The sequence below is a fragment of the Rhyacophila brunnea genome, unplaced genomic scaffold (genome assembly GCF_057557595.1).
Source record: "Rhyacophila brunnea isolate RB1 unplaced genomic scaffold, BYU_Rbru_1.0 scaffold_16, whole genome shotgun sequence".
NCBI classification, from domain to species: Eukaryota; Metazoa; Arthropoda; class Insecta; order Trichoptera; family Rhyacophilidae; genus Rhyacophila; species Rhyacophila brunnea.
In genome coordinates this window covers 31,171,524-31,192,558 of record NW_028232816.1, presented here as the reverse complement: position 1 = coordinate 31,192,558, position 21,035 = coordinate 31,171,524, and the positions used below count along the sequence as shown (strand labels likewise).

At 34.9% G+C, this 21,035-nt stretch overlaps 2 protein-coding genes across 2 annotated transcripts in view; both read right to left on the bottom strand.

Annotated features, from left to right (window-relative positions):
• Dhc98D (Dynein heavy chain at 89D) overlaps positions 1–9,329 on the bottom strand; it is a 122,685-nt gene extending 113,356 nt beyond the window's left edge. Inside the window, exons 1-7 of the mRNA XM_085943995.1 lie at positions 9,089–9,329; positions 6,741–6,842; positions 5,893–5,997; positions 4,718–4,840; positions 1,939–1,991; positions 1,095–1,325; positions 586–800 (exon numbers count right to left, since the gene is read on the bottom strand). Coding sequence (XP_085800121.1) covers positions 586–800; positions 1,095–1,325; positions 1,939–1,991; positions 4,718–4,840; positions 5,893–5,997; positions 6,741–6,842; positions 9,089–9,326 — 1,067 coding nt within the window. The 5' untranslated portion in view covers positions 9,327–9,329. The remainder of the gene's footprint in view (positions 1–585; positions 801–1,094; positions 1,326–1,938; positions 1,992–4,717; positions 4,841–5,892; positions 5,998–6,740; positions 6,843–9,088) is intronic.
• A 6,890-nt stretch (positions 9,330–16,219) lies between these two features.
• Positions 16,220–21,035, bottom strand: part of LOC147074637 (uncharacterized) — a 42,311-nt gene continuing 37,495 nt past the window's right edge. Inside the window, exon 4 of the mRNA XM_085943730.1 lies at positions 16,220–20,490. Within this exon, the coding sequence (XP_085799856.1) occupies positions 16,339–20,490 (4,152 nt within the window). The 3' untranslated portion in view covers positions 16,220–16,338. The remainder of the gene's footprint in view (positions 20,491–21,035) is intronic.

Below are 21,035 nucleotides of genomic sequence, written 5' to 3'. Positions count from 1 at the left end.
CCTTGTGGATTCACTTCCCATTGATATCAATGTAACACGATCATCAAAACAAATGACAATGGTTAAAACAACCACGAAAACCATATCGTCTATGTAAGTTCAATACAGCGTATGAGCCAATTTGTTCAAAATACATATTTTTGGCGCTCTCGGTTAAACGGCAAAAGCCCCGCATTGATTGGTGCATAAAAATTTTGAAATTGACCAATAGACTACTTGCACTCGGTTAAAATCAATACCGCATATGAATTATCCATACTAAAGAAGCAAGCAAGACCGCATATATCCCTAGATCCAATACAGCAGAGAGTTGCGGCAATACCGCGTAAGGTTCGACTGATTTACAAAATAATCCTATGGCAATTATTTGCACAGACGCATACGATAGTAAAAATATATTTTCTAATGTAAAACAGGAAGACACAATAAACTGCATTTAAATTTATTTTTTATCTTTTTTATTGACGAAATTGCAAGGTTTTTTGTCCCTCCTGAACATTTTGACAAATGGTTCTTCCGCGGTATTGAACTTACATAGACGATATGACTTATCATGTAAAGATAAAGATAGAAAACATTTCGTACCTAATTCTCCTAGTGTCCCTGTGAAAAGATGAAGACATGTGGCGATAGTATGAAGCCCGAAAAAATTTTACCCCTGACGAATCCACTCTGGCGCCATCAGTTAAGCTGAATGTGCTCTCCTTTTCGTCAACGGCAGGAGTTACTTTAGATGGCATGACCATCTTCTGATCGGGGTCACAATCCTTCGATTGACTCTCCACAAGCCCCAAATAAGACTGAAAGAATCAATAAACATATTTTACTATTTAGAAAGACAGACGAATCTTATCATATACATAGAATTCTGAGTGTAGTATTTTTACCACGTTGTTCTTAGCTCGTATTCTTGTTTGTTCGGTGGTTGTTTATCCAGTACAAATCTTGCAATCAATTTTTAACTGACTTCCCGACTACCTAGACATTTTTGAAACTTTTAGAATATATCAGAACACAATGCCAATGCATTCTTTTAATACTTTTTGCCAACTTTAAGTAGAATTGAATTGAAGAAACAATGGAAATGTTCAAACCTCCTTCAGAAGGCCCAACGACGATCGCAATAAGTTTCCTTTGCAGGCACCGACGGAGAAATACTGTGGCATGAGGAGGTTGGCCTGGGACTCGGACGAGGGCATCGGAACGGCCGCCTCCATCGTGCGGATCGCGTACACATACCTCGTGTTGGGTGTCATATCCTCCTCGTTTATCTCACCGAATTTTCCGTTCAGCTTTGGCAGTTTCATCATCATGGGAACGAATCTCTGAAGTCAAACGATAATTGATGTCCCAACACAATAATTTAAAATAATAGATGTCAATATGGTTTCGATATTTTACTTGTTTAATACTGCTAGTCTTTCGTATTTGTGTAGATAATCGGTACTCAACACAATTTTGCAAATCGGTTGACTAGCGCATAAGACGACTTATATAAATAATTACCACTATGCATAGGGCCCTAAGTTAAGGTGATACATCAGTGAAATGGCATATAATTTTCAACTATAGGCGCGACGAAATTTTGGACTCGCTCGCATTCTGAGAGAGAACGTTGAGCTGGAAACGTCACTTTGTTTCGTGATGGCGACGGGCGTATCAATTCTTAAATCGTGTAAAGATGACTAAAAACGTTACCTATTTACTTTAAAAAGAAGACATGTCAATGAATATATTATTATTGTTACTAATAGAACAATAAACAGAACATAAAATGGAAGTATGTTGGATTTATATGACAAATTATATTTCGTTTGGCATGTGTCATTTGCACCCGCAACCCGCGCATCGCCCAGCCACGATCTTTTTAGACCGTGCCTCAACTGATGTACAGCCTTAACAATATGATCATTAAAATGTATAAAGCAGTGTAAATACCTTCAATGTATAATATTCCACTGTACCTTCAACATCTGGATCGAGTTCTGGAGCTATAAAATTATTAACATAATATGTGTTTTAATTATCAATCTTTTATTTATTTGCCGCCCTTTAGTCAAGGTAATTTACCATTTTTACTTCTAAGCGGAGCACACAGAGCCCCCACAGACTGGAGATAATATTAAGGTGAAGTCATTATTCTAATTACGAAGGAAATGTGACCGTTAACACCATCTATTAATATTTAATGCAGTCTTTAGTACTTTTGTAGTTTAAATTAATTCCACTGACAGCGATGGCAGCACCTTACGGTGCCATACGACAGCATTTTTTGAAACTAAAATATATTTTTTAATGTCAGCAATCATACAACACAGACAGAAACTAAAATTAAACTTACTATCTACAAAACTAATAATAAATGTTTCTAATACGTAAGAACTCCATTTTTTTAAATTTATTACGCACAAACCGAGTTTTTTCAATTTTAATTACAATCTGTTTAACCTCTAAATCGATGTTTCTTAAATTTGAAAAAAATATATATAATGATATAATTAATTGCAGGTTTGGTCACTGTCTGACATAGATAATGGATTTATGTAACTTTTTATCGTAATTTTCTTAATAAAACTTAGATAATCACATTACTGCAACTTACATAAATGTACCGAATTTAATTTTTTTTTCTCATTACTTTTGAATATATCGCACCGTGAGTGTAAAACCAAGGCATCTGCAAATTTTTCAATTTCGAGATTAAATGCAAAACAACTGCAAAAGTCGTGAACTTGATAATGTAAAAGTGAAGTAACTGAAAGAACATGCAATATAATGTAGATATAAACCAAATATTATGGTTTTTTTTAGAAACTCTATTTCTCCTAACAAAACGAAGACTTCAAACCCTAATATATCCAATTTTGCAGATGCCTTGGTTTTACACTCACTGTGCAATATATTTATCGATTAATAAACTCTTCTAGCTATTTTTCGATAACAAGTTTACCTAGAGACATCACCTTAACCAATCCTTTTACTAATAATTGTTTCAATCAAATGCCGCCTGTTCAATGCTTGAATTTTGATGCTGCTTTACAGTAGTACATCATAACATTTTATGAAGAGTCAAAGAAACTGTATGCTGAGCTTATAAAATAGGCGCCGACGGCGAATACTTACTGTGAAGTGGTATAGTAACAAGGAGATAAGTAATGGAATATGCAGCCTGTCATCAAATCTAAAGTGAATGTGATGCGTGCATGGATTTACTGACACCAATTATGTGTAAATTCAACTATCGCGATAATAACTATATACATGTAAAAGTGCTGACTGTCTCACCAATCTCATTCTTCAAGCGTAAGCGAGACGCATTGTCATTTTATGGTGCTATTTGACTGGTTGTGAAAATTGGTAAACATCAAAAATGCTTCCGGCAGGTTCGCCACTATTATTCTACTGCGCATCCAAGTTCCGACTTTCGCAGAAGCTGCTGAACTTTTTTGATCCATCCATGCAATCTTGCAACTTGCACAATATTTTCTTGTTATGGGCTGATAATACGTACTGTTAGCAACAAATCCATGCACATGTAAACGGGGTATTATATAATATGTAGGACTTGCATACAAAGCTCTAACTAAACAAACTACACACCTTGTTTGTTGAAGGAAAGAAATCGGAATAGAATATGTACCAAATAATATGGTAGTTTGAAATTGTTATCTAAACAAGACTAGCGTACTTAATATGAATATGAAAAAGTCGGAGATGACCTCAGTTGCCATCTACATGAAGACTGGTGCCCGGACCATGAGACTAATATAATGCTTTGAGATGGCAAGAAGCACTTTTAAAAAAATGAAACTTACTCGAGCACTCGATGGAGGGTGATCAGGTCCTACGTCATACCTATGTACTGGTCTACAGAGTCATTAAGAAGACTAGAGGCTTTTAAGATAATATGTTATAGATCGACGTATCATGAATATATCCTGAGCTGATCACATTAATAATGAGGATGTTTTAAGACGAGCCAATAAGACAAGAATAAGTATAGCTACCATCGAACACAGAAAAACTGCATAATTCGACCATATTTTCTGAAATGAGAAGTATTATTTAATCCAACTCATAATGCAGGGGAAGGTATAGGACTTACTTTTCCCTCCACCACCCGCCATATCTCCACACGCATTATGCGGGCGTTTACCGTGGCGTAATGAACGTTGGGCGCTCTTCAAAGTTGTTCCGAAAGTGTCCCAGGAGCAACTTCCTAAGACCTTGGTCGGCCTGCACTAGAGTGTGCGTAATTCCTACTTCGATAAAAAGTATTACGGTCAATTCTTGGTGAGAAAAGACCTTCTCGCTCGCCATGAAATGCAGCAAATTTAAAAAGGGCTGAGAAATTTTTCCTTGTAGATACCAAGTCGCAATGGCCGACCGGTCTAACTAAGGGTCGGACCGACTTGAGAAGCTCTTTGCTTTCAACCGACATATGAGGACACTCCCAGAGGATGTGATCGGCGTTGTAAGGTATAAGACAGCAGAAGCGTAGGTAGAAAGAGATTGTCTAGGCTGCGTAACCTCTGTAAGCGGCTCAATGTCCAAAGAGTTGGGGATCTGATACGACTAGCCGAGAATACCTTGAATAACCTTCGATAGAAGACGGCACCATAAAAGGAGATATAAACACCATTACATTGTTTTGGAAAGTTTATCGTATGGCATCAATCATGCAATATAATGAGATATTAATATTCAACAGACTTACGTTTTGGTAAAGGAACGGTGACAAATTCATCTCCCGAATCAGCCAGCACTTCAGTAGCGTTCTTGGGGACGCCCATACCTTCCAAGCCTTGTCCTTCTGCCACCATCTCTTTCTGCTGGCCATCTATCAATTATTATTAAAAGATTTAAACATCAGGCCTAAGATCCACAGAATGTCGAGTTACGTTAAATCAAAATATAGTCAAAATGTCATGCATTGACCAAAAATAGAATAACAACTACAAAACTCTTAATTTCCCAAAACATATTAAACTATTTTTTTAACCTACAATTTAAATTGATTGTTAATATAAACATTAAATAATGTAATTGTTGTGTTTTCAGTAAGTAGTTAACTGACACATTGCGGATACAGTATACCCAGTAAGACACTAGTACCGGTAACCCCATGGCCCCCATAAGGGGGGGGCTGACAGGGCTTTAGTCTGTGGGCTCGGGCTCAGGAAGGGTCCCACGTGACGAGTCGACCAGACAAGTGAGATAAACACAGATCACAAATTTGCTTTAATAGTAAAAAAAAAAGTCGCCTGAGGTGCTATTTTACTTCAGTAATATTAATAATTCAATCTATTTGGTTGTACGATACAATTTTTAATTGTTTGCCGATACTCGACAACTCCATAATTCAAATAGATGTAGGTACATATTTCATACTTATGTATTTAATCGATTGGTACGTACTCATAATATTGATAGTTTTTGATTGTTATTTGTGTGGATAGTCACGAGTCGTTAATTATTAGATACTGACCAGTGTCAGCCGTCACAAGACCACCGTGTTTGTTTACATTTAGGACCATCAGTGTAAAACCAAAACATGTGCAAAAGACATATTTTGGAGATACTAGGGTATTAAGTCTTCGTTTTGTTAGGACAAATAGAGTTTCTAAAAAAAAACCATAATATTTGGTTTATATCTACATTATATTGCATGTTTTTCAGTTACTTCACTTTTACATTATCAAGTTCACGACTTTTGCAGTTAAACTCGAAATTGAAAAATTTGCACATGCTTGGTTTTACACTCACGGCTCCATTTTCTAAATGAGAAAATAGCGTATAGCGAATTGTGATATTCTATACATCTCGGCCTAGGCTTTGAAGGAAACATAGAGGTCAAGAATTGTCCTATGTTGTATAGATGAAATAAAAGACCTGGAGATTTTATTTGATTGTCAGCCTGGTTTTCCGTGACTGCTTCATCCAGAACAATTGTTTGGGGCTCTTCTTCGGTCACGACCGTCTCAGCTTCAGGTGCATCTGAAATTTTGAAGACAAGATACTTTAAATCTACGATAATAGTATGCAAAAAAAAAAACTACAATACCGATTCGCCTCCTTGGCCACCAGAAGACTCAAACCTTTTTCACCAGTATTTGTCATTAAGTTTACTTTAGTATGAACAGGCATCACATTTAAATGGTTTGTCACCAGTAGTATGTGTCATTTTATTTGTTTTTAAGCGGCGATAATTTCTGCTTATGAACAAACATCATGTTAAAATAACTTTATTTATTAATATTTAACTATGCGATAGTCCAAAGAGTTTGGGAAACAATGACTAGAAGGAAACAATAATTACTTTAACTGCCATCAACTTTCATTAGTAAATGGCATAAAAAAGCATTGCAAAATAAACTACATCATAAGTAATCTAAAAGCAATCTATTTTTTTCACTCTTCAAACGGACATTCGAGACGACCTCACCTTATAAATACGAACGCAGAAAAGCCATTACGAATCTATTGAAGGATGAATATTTCTAAATCTCTCGTACCAGAGGCTGGCGGCGGTAACTATATGAACTATAGCTGATAGCGACGGGCTTGCCGCACTGCTATCAATTTGTTGCAAATGCTATCAACTGTTTTTTTCAGCCAATATGAATAGATAAAGTTGACTAGTTACTGTCGACTCGAGCTTATATGTGCTATGGGACTAAATGTTATCAAAATGTACAATGGACATATGGTATAAACAAAAATAAAAGAATTGTGTGTACCTTTCTTGGCTGCTTTAGCTTTGGCCTTTGCTTTGTCCTTATCCTTCTTTTTCTTTGATGAATGAGGCGGCGAAATAAGCTTCACCGTAGGTGGAACAATTCCTGAAGTAGATTAAAATGATTTGTGTAAAATATAGTGACATATATTATTAAATATGCAATAATCTTTTACAATTAAATTCAATCAGGTCTAGTAATTTTCGAATTTTCAACATCTTACCAAGTTATATTATATTTTCAGCTGGGGTCGATCCACTGCTGGATGAAGGCCTCCCCCAGCTCCCTCCACTCTTCTCGGTTCCTTGCTTTTCTCTGCCACGTACTTCCACCAAACCTGACAAGTTCGTCAATCCAGCGAGTTTTGGGGCGCCCCTGTGGCCGCTTAGTGCCCCTCGGGTACCACTGAATGACTGTATTCGTCCAGCGGTTGTCCATTCGCCGTGTGATATGTCCGGCCCACCGCCATTTCATTAATTTGGTGACCTCTATCACATCTCTCACTCTTGTTTGCTTCTTTATCCATTGGTTTCTTCTGCGGTCCTTACGCGTTATGCCCAACATGCACCTTTCCATGCCATGTTGCGCGACTCTCAATTTTTGGATCTCTCGTGTGTTGAGAGTCCATATTTCGCAAGCATACCTTAGCACTGGTAGCACACATTGGTTGAATACTTTACGCTTCATTCATATTGGAAAGTCGCTCTTGAAGATATTACTTAAGCGCCCGAATGCACTCCATGTTAGCTTGGCTCTTCAAGCAATCTCGTCATCTATGCCTCCATCTACAGACATTTGCTGTCCGAGGTAGACATAGCCGTTGATCCTCTCGATTTGATTGCCGTTGATGAAGATCGTTTTTGGGTCAGCGAAGTGGTTTATAATTACTTTTGTCTTTGAGACGTTAATCTTTAAACCGACTTTCATGATTTCATTTGCGAACTCTTGCATCATGCCCCGGAGTTCTTCTTGAGTTTCCACGAAGATAACAATGTCGTCTGCAAAGCGCAGGTAGCTGAGGTATTCTCCGTTGATGAGGATTCAAGTTATATATATACATATTACTCATAAAATAGGCATCCTGACATTTTGTAACCTTCCAGGATGCCGGAATCTACCGAGATAGAAGTGTAGACAGGCTAGGTATACGTTGGATAGGTCAGATGCCTCATCTACATCATCAGCATTTTGAAAGGCTTCTTAGCATAATATTCATTTCTTGAAATCAATTCAGCCACCTGTACCATATTTAATTACAACGAAATTAACCAATGACTAAGTGTCAAAGATATTTATCGATTTCGTTCATATCGGCAACCACTTAGAGTGATTTTTCAATCAAGCTATATTAACAAGAAGTATTTATCTTAATTCCTAAACGGTGTTAGGATTTCTCCAAGTTTTAGTTTTAATGTGCTTGCACTTCTTGCTAATAATTTTTATTCAACTAATAATTCACAAGATTCAAGAATATAATATATTATAACATTCTTTATTGAACATAATGTATATTTTTAATAAAGAATGTTGTATGCAGGTAAAACAGAATTATTAGGAACTGAAATACCTAACGGGTGTGGAGTAACAGGCAACCGATCTCGAATGTGGAAGAATATGGGATAAACTTAAACACGTGTCAAGAATGCGTCATTCTAAGCTTGTCGTTTGTTCTGACAACTGCTTTCAGTTTATGCACTGACGCTCATTCAATATTGGTGTATTTGAAGTATGCAACATACAATATTGCACGTCTATAATAGCTCATGTGTCATTTTCATAGGACACTCACACATTCAAAACCCGGCTTCAAAATGTAGTGTATTAGGGTATAGCCTATCGGAATTCTATTTATTAATCTGTTCTGCGGTTGTATGTATTCTTGAATCCTGAGAATTATTCCTTGTATAACAAAAACAATTTATACAAAGGTTTTTTGAGAGTGCTTCTTCATTTCGAATAAAGAATGAACATTTCTAATAAAATTATTGATCCATTTATTTGCATAATGGAAATGTAATTTTGAAATAAATAAAATGCAATGTCTACCAAAAACTTTGAAAATCAATACTATCGAATTTGAATTTAAATGCTAATTGATTGAAGTTTCATATATTATATCCATTTGAATCATTTTTTGTGATCAGGGTTCCGCGATTCGGCATCTTCAGGCACAAAAAAAACAGTATAAAAATAGTAGGTACAAAACTAAATTCAATTACATTTTTTCTAAAATTAGAACCGCTATGGAAATAAATTATTCACCACACGGCATTTCATTTTATGGCAAACTTTCCAGGAACGTATCTCGATCGTAACGCAAGGTATTAGTGGAACTGAAATATGCGACTTACTCCATTCAGTAATTTCCTTTTCAACCTGTATCAATTTATCGTAGTAAGTTCTGTGAACATTGATCAAGAATTTCTCCAAGTTGGTCTCTGATCCAAGTATCGGTTCATTGAGAAAGGTCATCAGCTTCTCGTACATTTCACCGTCATTGGCGTCAAGCATCGCATTGAAGAGCTCATTGTCCTCGAATCCGAGGAATGTGAGGATTCTCTCCCTAAGCCATTTAACTCTAAAATCCATGTTTTTGCTGAAACAAAAATATCTTATTTCAAAGGTACCCAAGGGGAGAGCTTCACAAACAGAATTTTTATCCCAGCTTACTCGGAAGTTAAAGAAATTAATACAGTGCCATCACTGTTATAATGGGAATGGGACGACTGGACTCCGGACAATTGTCGTAGAATCGTATACAGAACGTAGACGAGGTATTTTAATCAGTTTCTATCTACTACTTACTAGTTTTAATTCATTTTACTCTATTCTTTATTGCGTATTGAGAATTACCATGCCTAAGGCTTTATATAAAATAAAAAAATCTTTTTTCGTTGGAACTTGAACATATTATGCACGATTAAATCATTATTTACGTCTACATTCTCACCAACTAATAAATCATAATATAATCATTTAAATATAAATAATAATATTAATTATTTTTTTTAAGTACATATAAGTACCTAACGACTATTTATTTTCGAATTCCGTGGCGTCCAGTTGTCCCGGTGCCAAATCGTCCTAGACCCGTTATAATGGTATATGGTTGTAAAAATTCACTATGCCTTTCACATTGCGCCGATTATGTATTTTAGTAGCAGTGTCTTGGTAATGGTGTACTCTTAAGGGGCCCGTAAATGAGAATCAAAAATTGCAGATTGCCGATACAATTGCCAAAAAAATGGTGAAACTATTGCCTAGTTGCTGGGCAATGCATGACCCGACAATTCAGTGTCGGCCAAGTGAGCATAGTGACATATAAGTGACTTGAGATAAAGCAACAATGCCCGTCAATGAAGTTTCTGCAGCATATATCGTCCTAAATAATCACATAAACAAATCAAAAATAAAAGAAGGATTTGGATCCAGTCCTACTTAAACAAACGTGAAACAATAAGTAGTATAAACCAGGAATTAATTATTGATAATAATTTATTTAAAAACTTTACAAGAATGTCAAAAATTGATTTTGAGTAGGTATGTATTTGTTAAATATAATTAGCGCGATGAAAAATAAAGTAGATACAGTAGTTAAGAAGAAAGTATGACCGATTACTACAATACTACCAATCACTCTTCGATTTTTGGCAACTGGGGACTCATACGGGAGTTAAATGTATTTATTCAGGGTGTTCAACTCTTAAATGGCGCACATTGTTCCAGATCCAGACGTTTGTGCAGCTTTGACAGTTGGCTCATTATACATAATGTAAATTGCCGATTAGTAATATAATAATATTAATAACGATACGGCGACTCAAATCGGCTGTCACTACGATGTTTTGTTGTTGCTAGGGGTGAGGTAGGACGAGGGCAGGTCAAACAGAGACGCACATATGGAGCATAGCAAGAAGGAAATAAATTTATCTAGGAATTATTGTCGTATTTTCGATTGCTTTCAATATTCAATATATAGACCAACCATGCTGCCAGAAAGAATGAGCAATAGATGGAAAGTTTCGGCAACGTAGATTATTTTCATGTTTTGGGAAACTATTAACGCTAACACAATAAATTGCTGTATCATATTGTCATAAAAAGTCGTTTATGAGCCCCTTTAAGTCGGGTCCCCATTTGTCATCACACCTCACTCGGTTACCAGGTCTTGTGACCTAGACCTGTTACCAGATAACAAAATATTATATAGACGGTATCTTGTTACCTCAAACTGTTACTTATTATTCAGTTCAATTAGTCTGGCGGCATGTTGGTAAAGTAGCCTGCTCGAAAGAAAGTAATGCATTATCGCTGACAGTCAGAACAAGATGAAATCGCGGCATCGAGGGTGGGTCAGAGCACTTGTGATTTTGGTGAGGTTACCGAACCTCGTATCACTAAATACAGTAACGAATACCTGTAACGTGGTTTAGTAACAAGTGTGAACTTGACTTCATAATACCATCGACTAGGAATTTTTTTATTCTTTCATCAAAAGTAACGCGTGGCCTCATGAAATGTTATTTTGATTAAAGGACACAAATTTGCACAATGTGGACTGTCCATACTATATTTAATATAATAACAATATCTACAGGTGAGGACATATTGTGTTAAGCTGCAAAAAAAAGGTTTTTTGTACATTTAGTACAGCGGCAAATATTTACAAACATTTGTAAATATAATTTGTTTGTAGGCAGTTATATTATATTGGTCTAAACCAACTATGCTTTTTTTGGTAAATAACATATCCTCTTTTAAAATTATCAAATAGAACACAAACATATTGGAATTTAGGTACTGCTATTAGAGAACAATATAATACCTAGGTAGGTAGGTACATATCTATTTCAAAACTAATATGTATGAATTATTAGTTTTGATAAACAAGGTATTTTAAAAATATATAAGCAATAAAAAGTTAGAATCTGTTTAAATTGGTAGTTATGAAGTTTATATGCCATTTTTTAAATTAGATAATGAAATACTTACGCCATTTTCCTTGGATACGATTTTGTTTGTGACTTGCTAAAGTTAGGTTATGTTTTTCGTAAACTTTATGAAGCGATTTAACTGCTATAAACTTCAATCTCTTAACATAAATACGTCCACCACTAAAACACCTATATATTGTAATATATTTGGTAAGTTATTATAGTTCTTAACTATTGTTAGATATCAAATATCAACTGTCATTTTTTCGTGTTTTCCAATAATTTTGTTTGTAAACAACAGAAACCAATGAACAAAAATTGCCATAGTTACAATATGTACCTATGTGCACTTTTTTTAAATAGCTGTTATGGTTGTGAAGTTAATATTTTTTTATGTGCTTATAACAATAATAATATTATTAAGTGATAATAAAATAATAACTGGTATAAAGGTAGATAGATAGGTAGGTAACTCGATTGTGAGCTAGGTACAATCTGTATTTTTCAATTATTTCATTTTATTTTTGACAATAATTGACAGGAATGTAATACAAATAGAAAACCTCCCACTGGCCAATCAGGCTTGTTGTGTCATGTTCCAAAATTGAATAGGTAGGAATAAGCTTGCCACAACAAGAATTGCGATGCTTGATTTAGTGATAACGTAAGAACCTCAGATTAAGTTAAATAAACAGATGTACCTAATATTTGAGGTAGGTAGTGTTTATATTGGTAGGTACACAAATAATGCTACGAAAATAGTTCTGAGTTGTAAACGTTGAAAACATCGGAAAATGTTATGGTGCTATTATTTCATAATGGATAATAATTTTATTAGTCATACTACTCCGGACGTTGCATTGACATAGGTAAGTACTTACTAAATCCCAGGTCTGGCAAAAATTCACATGTTGTTTTTCAATGTGTGTTTGGACCAGCATTGCCAGATAATTGTTTTACCAAATTGGGATTTTTACCACATGTAATTTATAAAAAAATGGGATTTAGGAACAACTATAAAACGCAGAGTTCAATACTACTACTACTTAATAGAAACTACAAAATTCTTTTACTATTAAAGTAATAATCTTTCTTTCGACCATGTCCGATCCTAATAGGATCATATGGGCCTCCACAGAGTAGAGGTTTGTATTAACAGATTTTATTTTTTATTACCCAGAATATGAATCAAACGGTTTACTTTTAATGTTTTTGTTCTCCTGAACGAGGTTTGTGTAAACGTAAACAGAATGACTGGAACCAAAGTTAACATTTGCATTGTCTGCGCCATATGAAGATAAATAAAATTACATATTATTATGGATATTTATATTGTGTTTTTCCAATGTTTCGCAAATAACTTTTGTAATTTCATCAGCTTGTTACTTACATCCTTTGAAATCGAAAAATATAGGTTTTTCTGCAATCATGGTATCTTACAAAATCTCACAAACTATGGCTTCACCTTTTTGTTCTGCTACATTTTTGATACTCTACAATTTTAGAATCAGCATACGCGACAGACAATAACTTTTGAAAACAGGTCATACTATTTTGTAACTTAAAGAATGTTTAACGTTAATTATGACAAACAGAAGTAATTTTGGCAGCTGACGTTTTATGGATATATGAGATCTTCTTTTGGAGTGTTTCTTAACATTTATTTAAATAGAACAAGTATGTTGTCCACCATGAGAAATGCATTTGTATATTATTTGTTGAATAATTGTGAATTTAGCCACAATCACAGAACAATCAATTTTTGCTTAAAAAATATGACGACCCTCAAAAATTGGGACGTCTGGTGATGCTGGTTTGGACCCAGAATGAGCAAGTGACTAATATCCACTTCTCGTAAAGAAAAAAAGCTGTTAAGATACCTAATCCAAAACCGGCTCCACATAGGATTTAGAGCCAATGGTTGTTTTTTGTTTTATATTAAATGAATTCAATTAAAAAAATAATAAAATTAATAACTGAAAGTGGCTGGAGGAAGGCGAAGAATGCTGTTGGGGAAACCAGAACTTTGTAGCTCGATTGAACCAGAAGATGGACAGGTGGGTCAGTGTGGATGGATGTCAATAAAAACAATTACATTGATTAATAATATTTGTATATTATATTTAAAATTATAGGTAATAGAGGTTTAACATATTAAATTTTACAGTTAATATAATATGAAAACGACATAATAAATAGCTTAACATTCACTACACGAGTATATTTAATAATAATATTATTATACTACCAATTAATTATTTACTTACACAGTCAATCAAAAATTATTATCAAACCAATCTCTTATGCCAACAAAATGTCACCTTGGTAACTAAACATATTTACACGGCAGTAGGTGACATTTTGAAGACATTAATCTATAACCCAAACTATTGTACTAACTCATTGTTTAGATTAAATTTAATAATTACCGGAGCATTTTTAAATATTGGCTAGGTACCAACGCAATTATCTTTTTTTTCTTCTGTGGCTATTGAATAATGATTTTTACAAACATCAACACTACATTTAAAGTAACCACTACTTAAATTTATGTACCTACCTATAAATAATGTTTCACAATCATGCGTTGATGACTTTATGTGTGATTGACAGTAATTTAGCTTAAAAATAATATAATTTAAACGAAGAATATTGTAGAACACATTCTCGGTAAGGTACTCGTTTCAAAATCTTTCAGACCCAATTATTAATAATCTTAAAATAGGTGTATGTATGTAGGTATCTAATAACAAAATGGAGCCTAATGATTTTGATTCAATTTAGTAAAACTACAGCAATATTTACAAACAAATACAATATTATCTTATAATTTATAACGATGTTATAATTTTTCTTTTATTGGAAATTTCAGCTGTAATATTTTGGAATTTCTATATCGAGAATATTTAGCTTTATTATCTGATCAATCGTTTTAACGCAATTTGTAATAAATTAAGTGTTTAATTCGTAATAAATTCAAAGATGTGTCCATAGTTTTTTTAATCTCTATCTGTAACTGAAAATTGTTGGAAATTTGCTACGCTTTATTAAATATGTGATTTTTACACCACGCTAATAGTTACCCTATTATTAGATAGTTCTCCGATAAACATTGTCATACTCGAACATCCATCCCCTCGTCAGTAATTTGAAAGTAAAGAAGCGACGTTGGACCTGGCTTTATCACGTATTACAGACGCCTCAAGAGAATTTCAACCGGGTCTGCTTGTTACAATACTGCAGAGCTACGGGATGCCGGCACGACCTGGAATGACCCAAGTAGACTGGAAAACAACAGAGATTCTTGGAGACTCCGCGTGGTGTCGATATGCTTTAACTAAGGAGCGGACATTGATTAAGAAAAATATTTCTCCACAGTCGAGAGTTGTACATTCTTTAACGACACCTAGAAAGTAACGCATTTTCCATTATTTTTATATTCCTGGTCACAAGGAAAAATAATTTAGAAAGACTCATTATCTGTTAAAACATCGATGGTCGACGCGGAAGAGGGAGATCGCCTATAAGTGAAGTACGCTACTGGCCTCTCAATAACTTCAGCTATTCAGATGGCAGGATGTAGGTATCGCTGGAGTGACATAATTTGAATATTTAATAGAAGTCATGATCCTCAACAGTGGGGGACGCAAAAACGAAAAAGTGTATTTTTATTCCATTAATTTAACAGAGAAAAATTTGGTAAACGTTTTATGAATTGACGAGAACATTATAATTGTCATATTTCATTGATTCGTTGGTATTAATAATATGGTGACTTCCAAGCACCAAAACAGCGTAATAATGCGTAACCATAATTTAGAGTGTAACGCTATTAGTGACATCTGTCAATGGAATTACGACACATGCAATTAAATTAAATTGATTGAAAAATTACATTTAAAATTGCCAAAGTTTTGAATATTATTAATTAAGTAGTAAGTTAATAATTAACTTAATAATTATTATTATACTATTACTATAATTACTATCAAATCAAGTCATCATTTTACAAAATATTAATAAATATGGCTCAACCACCTCGTGTCAGTAACTAATTAGGTACCTTGATTTAATTACAAAGTTGGCCGCTCAAACTTAGCGAAGATTGTAATAATATCTCAGATTGTGTATGTAAATGGTAATACTTAATTTGCATGATTCATAGTAAGGTCAGTCGCTCAAAGAATGGAGCAGTAGAGCAGTCCCCCAGACAGTGAAAAGATGTCAGGTTTGACTCCCACTTGGCATACCTTTTTGTGTATGTTTTATAAAATATTTAAATAACTTTATTATTTATTTTCATATTTATTATTTCAATCAACTGGAATGAATACTATTCTGATAAAAAGTAGATTGTCAATGTTTTATAAAGCATTTTATAGTATTTCCTCAGGATGTCAACTTATATCAGAAGTAATCACTAAAAATTGTTAATTGCATGTTTAGTAACTCTATTACTAGATATCGCTAGTAACCATTAACGTAAAATTTGTATGAAGTGAATTCTCTACAAAATTTAAAGATAATTAATTCTTGAATTACTGATTAAATATTATTTTTTTGGATCACAGCCAGGCTTTCATCAAATCATCTGAACTTTCTCGCTCTGTGAATTAATTTGGGATAGATTGATTGTTAAATATTATCCTTGACTAGGATCATTTCTACTAATATGAAAAGGAAATACTGGGCTTCACTTGCGGGTATCCACTTAAGTCTTCGATCGGTAGTGATTGGTGCGGCGTGCTACCCGTCGACTGAAGACTTCCATGGACACTTCCTGACGTCTGTCCTTGGTAGTGGTGAAAATTTGAAACTCGCTCCTGAGGGATATAGCTTGGCGATTGGTAATTATTTACCTGCGCTTGCTGATTAAAGCTGTAATTGTTGTCACCGTTTGTTTGAGAAGACGTGGTGTACACAGCTGTTTGTTTGTAAGGTGCTTCGTAGATTTTTTGAACCTTTGACAGGCCCTGAGATATTGCGGTGAAATATTCCTGCTTCTCTTGATCAGAGTTTAGTAAGAAGCCATACGCTGGAACTACTTCAATCTTTGTAAGCCTATTTCCATTGTTAATTTGGCCACTTAGTCCAGTGTTATAGTTTACTCTATTTTCATAATTAAAATTAACATTTTCCTGAGTGGCAGGAGTAGGGCTACCACCAAATGTAACTTGAGATGATAATCTTCCACTGTATTCATTATTACTTTGAGAATTAAACGGTACAGACGAAGATTGTGAACTCTCCCTACCAGATGAAACACCACTATTATAACTGGTCTGATATTGCCCTTGAGTGTTTTTAGTTTGTCCTGCAATTTGAGACGTTAATCTTCCACTGTATTCATTATTACTTTGAGAATTAAACGGTACAGACGAAGATTGCAAACTTTCCCTACCAGACAAAACACCACTATTATAATTTGCCTGATATTGTCCTTGGGTATTTTTAATTTGTCCTGCAATTTGAGACGATAATCTTCCACTGTATTCATTATTGCTTTGAGAATTAAACGGTACAGACGAAGATTGCAAACTTTCCCTACCGGACGAAACACCACTATTATAATTTGCCTGATATTGTCCTTGGGTGTTTTTAGTTTGTCCTGCAATTTGAGACGATAATCTTCCACTGTATTCATTATTGCTTTGAGAATTAAACGGTACAGATGAAGATTGCAAACTTTCCCTACCGGACGAAACTCCACTATTATAATTTGCCTGGTATTGTCCTTGTGTGTTTTTAGTCTGTCCTGAAATTTGAGATGTTAATCTTCCACTGTTTTCATTATTGCTTTGAGAATTAAACGGTATAGATGAAGATTGTAAACTTTCTCTACCGGACGAAACTCCACTATTATAATTGGCCTGATATTGTCCTTGTGTGTTTTTAGTCTGTCCTGAAATTTGAGATGTTAATCTTCCATTGTTTTCATTATTGCTTTGAGAATTAAACGGTACAGATGAAGATTGCAAACTTTCCCTACCGGACGAAACACCACTATTATAATTTGCCTGGTATTGTCCTTGTGTGTTTTTAGTCTGTCCTGAAATTTGAGATGTTAATCTTCCACTGTTTTCATTATTGCTTTGAGAATTAAACGGTACAGATGAAGATTGCAAACTTTCTCTACCGGACGAAACTCCACTATTATAATTGGCCTGATATTGTCCTTGGGTGTTTTTAGTTTGTCCTGCAATTTGAGACGATAATCTTCCACTGTATTCATTATTGCTTTGAGAATTGAATGGTATAGATGAAGATTGCAAGCTTTCCCTACCGGACGAAACACCATTGTTATAATTGGCCTGATATTGTCCTTGTATGTTTTTATTTTGCCCTGCAATTTGAGACGATAATCTTCCACTGTATTCATTATTGCTTTGAGAATTGAATGGTGTAGATGAAGATTGTAAACTCTCCCTACCAGATGAAACACCACTATTATAATTAGTCTGATACTGAGCTTGGGTGTTTTTATTCTGGACTCCGCTATAATTTTCGGAATTGGTAATGTACTTTGATTCTTGATTTCCATTTCCACTCTGTGCTGTGTAAGTTCCGAGGAAAGATCCAGAATTATGATTCGGTGTTGAAGAGTATGTTTGCTTTTGTTGCGTCACAAACTGATCTTGCGTTGAAATTATCGGAGAACCTTGCTGACTGTACGTCTGCCTCTGTTTGAATGATGTATACGGAGATGACGTTGTTTGCGTATTGGAGTATTTATTACTCTGAGTGTATTGTGAATTCGTTTTTAAGTTACTCAATCCTGAATTTTGAGTCGCCGTTGATCCTTGATAATTGTTATTTAACTGTCCTTGCTTTGAATATAAAGCTTCTTGCGTTGATACAAATTTTCCTAAATTAATTGCCGGCACACTAGCAGTATTAGTAGTGTAAGAAAACTGTTCGCTGGTTACCGGTGCGGCTTGTTGAATATTATATTGTCCTGTTTTGATACCACTATTAACATTTTGATTGGCAGAAAATTTGTTATTACTAGTGGTTGATGTGCTGGTACCAGTTTGATAATTGTTACTGAACTCATTCTGCTTTGATAATGAAGATTCTTGGGTATATTTTCCGGACGAAACTGCTGGTGTTGGTTGTAAATTTGAATTATAACTGACTTGACTGTTATATTCGCTAGAAGTGGGTCCAGTATTTGATGTAGCACCGAATTTACTTACAACTGTATTCACTGCACCCGTTCCTGACTGATATTTACCATTTATTTGGCCTTGTTTAGAATACAATGCTCCTTCAGTATATTTTTCCGACTGACCATCTTCTCCTCCAGAAGTTTGAGTGTAAGATAGTTCTCTATTGTGCTCAGTTCGACCCGGTGAACTGTTCACTGTTTGTTTTGTATACTCTGATTGAACAGCTCCTTGGCGGACATTATTAACATTAGTCTTAATTCCCGATTGAGAATTGGTGTTGACATACTGTCCTGTTTTTATACTGCTATTTTCCTGTGAAGAAATTTGTGGGGCAGTTGTTTTGGTTGAACCAAAGGCGGTGTACTGAGATGTTTGTTGATTGCCAGTATTTCCACTAGTTTGAGAGGATTTTACGAAAGGCGATGGGTCGCTTGGGCCTATGAATGGAAATTGTTGCTGTACACTTGTCAATTGGCCTTCAGTGTAATTTGGAACCGATTCTTTCTGTGCGAATGATCCTCTTTGCTCTTGAGAATTTCCAGCAGTGTACTTCTGTCCATTGAATTGAGCATTCTGTAAATTAGTTTTGATTCCTCCTTGAGCATTATACGCTGCATTATTCTTGGCTTGATTCTCTGTCGAGGTATATTGACCGAATTTACTCTGCTGGTTTACATTTCCATTTTGTTTTTGAGTCTGAATACCTGAATTATAATTTTGAATTTGTCCATTGTTATCAAAATTCGATCCAGTTCTGCCATCAATACTAAAACCATTTTGTGGTTGATTTCCATCTTCAGATTGACCATTTTGGTTATAATTTTCTTGACCATTACTGCCAAATGTCGACTTTGCTCCTGTTTGGCCTTGAGGTCGTTTATTAGTAGGACTTCTAGGTCCCTCTTGGATACTGAAAAATTCACCTTGATTCTCTATTTCCGTTATAATTGGACTACGTTCAGAAGCTGTGTCAAATTGAGTTGGATATTCTCTTCCGTTATCAGGTGCACTCTCGTTTGTCCCATATATTGTGAATTTTCCACCTCTTTGGGGAGAATTTTCATTTTGGAAATTAGGCAATTGCGATAAATTCTTTTGGTTCTTGTATTCACCTTGCTCTGTGGCCCCTTGAGCTTTATAGTTTCCAGCTTGTTCTTTTAAATTCCCAAATTGTGAAACTCCTTGTGTATTTTGGTTGAATTTTTCAGCTCCACCAGAAACACCTAAGGATTTATCTTTGCTAAATTTAGAGCTATATTGATTTGCGCCTGTAACTCCAACTCCTTGATTGAAACCATTTTGTTGAGAGAATTTAGATTGTTGTAGATTTCCAAATGCTTTTTGTTGTCCAGCATTTTGTGAACTATCTTGATTCGCTTGGAAGAATCCGGAATTTGCAAGTTTAGAGTTTTGTCCTTCTTGACTTCCTTGGGTAGAGAATTTAGATTTATATGCTCCATTGGATTGAGAATCTACAGTTTTTTGACCATTTTGGAACCCTTGAGATACTCCAGATATACTTTGGTCATTGATTTGGCCTTGCACAAGCTTCCCCGATGCCTGCTGTAAGTTGTTTTTGAATCCCCCTACTGTTTGCCCGAAGGCATTCACTTGCTTAGAGTATTCTTCCTGTCCAACTGTAAATGGCACCTGCAGATTAGAAAAATTGTTTCTCATTAAGAAGTTTTGCATCAGTCTTTTAAAAATTGGGTCATTTGATGCCAGAGATACCAATTTATTTATGCTGTCAGCGTTTACATATGCTGAGCTTCGATCAAGCAACGAATGTTTAGTAGCGTTGTGAAGATTTAGTAAATATGAAAGAACATGTTTAGGAATGCACAGCTTTAAAATCTTCTGTCTGTTGAGATCCCCTCCCGGTATTATGTGAGCAGAAAAAAGCGTAACAAGGTTATTATCATAGCCATCGGTTAGATTATTTGCGTTAGTATTAATTAGCACTTCGTTAGTATCAGTATAACGTGATGAATTAAACGAACTTATAGTAGATGAGTTTCGACTGAAATTCTGGTCTTCTTTAGTCATTTCAAATTCTTGTTTTAATTGAATTTCGTTATTACTTTCTGCCAACTCGGGACCAGCTGTGAGTCTGGCTGGTTTTCTTTGTATTTCAGGAATGGTAATATTTTCTGCATCTTCTTCAAACTCAAACTCTGATTCTTTATCTTTTTTTT